This window comes from Halyomorpha halys, unplaced genomic scaffold, assembly GCF_000696795.3.
Source record: "Halyomorpha halys isolate HHAL.00 unplaced genomic scaffold, Hhal_1.1 Scaffold971.1, whole genome shotgun sequence".
Taxonomy (NCBI): domain Eukaryota; kingdom Metazoa; phylum Arthropoda; class Insecta; order Hemiptera; family Pentatomidae; genus Halyomorpha; species Halyomorpha halys.
In genome coordinates this window covers 176,385-179,232 of record NW_027108333.1, presented here as the reverse complement: position 1 = coordinate 179,232, position 2,848 = coordinate 176,385, and the positions used below count along the sequence as shown (strand labels likewise).

At 29.6% G+C, this 2,848-nt stretch overlaps 1 protein-coding gene across 1 annotated transcript in view; it reads right to left on the bottom strand.

The window, feature by feature from the left end:
- The window catches only part of LOC106687497 (lipase 3), a 78,815-nt gene extending 76,788 nt beyond the window's left edge, over nt 1-2,027 (bottom strand). Inside the window, exon 1 of the mRNA XM_014431422.3 lies at nt 1,912-2,027. Coding sequence (XP_014286908.1) covers nt 1,912-2,004 — 93 coding nt within the window. The 5' untranslated portion in view covers nt 2,005-2,027. The remainder of the gene's footprint in view (nt 1-1,911) is intronic.
- Between the last annotated feature and the right edge of the window lie 821 nt (nt 2,028-2,848).

The following is a 2,848-nucleotide window of genomic DNA, read 5'->3' as shown; positions in this document are numbered from 1 at the left end:
TTTTAAGATTTTTTTTTCGTACCAATTCTTATTCAAGTTTTGATATAAATAAAAATAATAAATTACAAATATTGACTAAAATTTGTAAAAATATGTGATATATGTAATATCATATTTTGAAATTTTTTTTCATACCCATCCTAAATAAAACTAAGAAATTGCTAATATGGAGTAAAATATTTTAAAAAATTATAAAGTAAGTAAAATGATATTTTAAAGAATTTTTTTTTCGTACATTTCCTTATTCAAGTTCTGATATAAATAAAAATAAGAAATAACAGATATGGAGTAAAATATGTATACATTTGTGGAATACGTAAATTAAAATTTATCCCAGTAGTAAACACCCACCACACATACACACCTTATGTATTTGTGAGTGCGTGTGTGCATACATATGTGGTTGTGGTTACGGAAAGATCGTTATTTAATAATGGTTTATCTTGCTCGGGTTTGTTGAGTAGATTTCAGTAGATGATACTGACAAGAGAAAGGCTAATCACCGATTTCAATTAAATTTTTTTTTGGTGATACTAGATCAACAAATATTAATCAACTGTCGAAAGATTCTTGCCGATGTGCCCTAGGAACCGAGAATAAATATTTTGAATAATTAGAGAATGTTTTATATTCATGGTGCTACTAACTCCAAGGACCTGGGTTCGAATCGGCAGACAATTATTCTATGTTACAATGCAGCTGAGTCAATCCTGTGGGTAATGGAGGGGTAATCTCTGGCGGTTGAGGATGATCTTGAAAAAATCACCTCCTTGTGTAACCATCGTTCTAAAGACGATGTATCCTTACAAAGTGGTAGATCCATGACCCTACATGGGTCATAGTGGGTCACATTATTTTTATTTTCGTATGCCACCTTTGCTCTGCACCTACCTAATGTTTCATGTATTGTAAAATAAGTAGAAAAATTACGAAAACCAAAAGTCGTTATCAATAAAGTAGACCAAGATAAAAATTATTTTGAAGAAATCAAGTTAAATTCGTTATTAGTGTCTTTTGATACTCTTAAATACGGATTTTGTTATAAATCGAAAATAAGAAATTTTCATGCATTATTTTTTAAGGACATTTGTTTTCTGCCGATGTCCAGTGTTCATGAAAAGATTCATCATAACTTCTTATGTGTTATCCAGATCCAGCGTTACTTACAACTGTTGGAAAAATGAATTTCCGCTCTTCCAATCCACATCAATATATTCCATATTTTATTCCTTTATATGAGAAAAAAGGCAATTTTAAATAAAGAAAATTTTCTCAAACTTCCTTTTGTATAATTTGTAATAACCTAAAAACCTCTTAAGTTTTGTGTAGGTTAGTATAGTAGTATTGAATTTATTGCACTTTTCGTGATATAAAAAAAAAAAATTTAATGCATCATTAAGGACTTTGAGGAACTATTTTTTTTTATTTACTACTACTTTGTAGTTACTTAATTTTTTTAAGAGCAAAAAATTAATATAAATTCTTTTTTCTCAATAAAAAAATATGTTGTCTTTCTTTGTTATGTCAGTTGGGATGACAAAACAATACTTTCCATCGTACTAAATGAGTTTAAATGTATACAAAAAACCAAAAGTCATTTCCTAAGTAATAGGCCATGGCCATAAAAAAGAATGTTATATTTTTATCTTCCTCAAAATCTTTTGTAATACGAATTTTCATAAACAAAATATATTAGTAGCCCCCCGTTTTAAGATTAATTTATCCTTTTTAATTAAGAATATTAAATAATTAATATAAGTTGTACAGCTGTATAATTCATAACAACTACTGCTTATAATTAAATCAATGATCATTTAATAATTGCTTCGATATATTGTTTGTGAAATTCTTCTTTTCTTCTCTTAAAAATTTACTTATTCCGAAATATGATAATTTGTGGCTTAAACTCACGACAGTCGGGAGACCGGGGAACGATGGAGGCTTGGCCGGACTCCCCTGCCAGGACCCCGGGACCAAGATGAGCAGGAACAGCGGAGCCAACATCCCTCGCACGACTGAACGCGGGAGCCATGCTGCGGCCACGCTACCCCTACTACCGGCGACCTTACAATGTCTAGGTCTAGGCCAAGTTCGAACTCGTACCAACAACAAGACCTTTTTGACATTCTCCTAAAATAGACAGTACTTTCTCAAAGAAAGGTACGCATTGAGTCCCCTCAATCCGTACCTATCTTTGAGAAAGTACTATTGTAGTAAGTTAACTCCGAAGATTCTATTTAGTACAATAAACGTAATATTACTATATCTTTTAGGGATGATTCTTAAATAATAAGCCATTTTCAACAAAAGCTCATTTTCAAAAGAAAAAATTACCAAAAAGCACTATCAACGAAAATTTGAAAGGAAAATCTAAAAATTGAATTTTAGGGCTATATTTTTTATTCTTGTCGTGGGCAAAAAGATCCCAGGACAATGAAGCCTTAATAAAGGCATTTAACAATTAATTCCTTTCCAATCAATTAATTGCAAGATCTCATTACATAAGGATGATGACAATTAATTATAATAAAATGTAAACTTTATTTTTTCCAACAAAAGAATATTAATAATATCAATGTTAATTTCCACTACACGACAAAGTAAACAAGATAAATATAGAAACGTTCTACATCATCGTTAGCGGAATGTAATTGCTTCTTAAACGATGTTATAATGTTTAATACAATTTTATTTAGAGAAATGAAAAGAAATACAATAGTCAATGGTTTTTCACATTCCTTGATTAGTTTATTATATTTTAATAGTTTTTAATGATTCCGAATATTATATTTTTTATATAAATGTAAGTGAATAATTTGATGTTTTAATAAAAATGGAAGTCAAAACT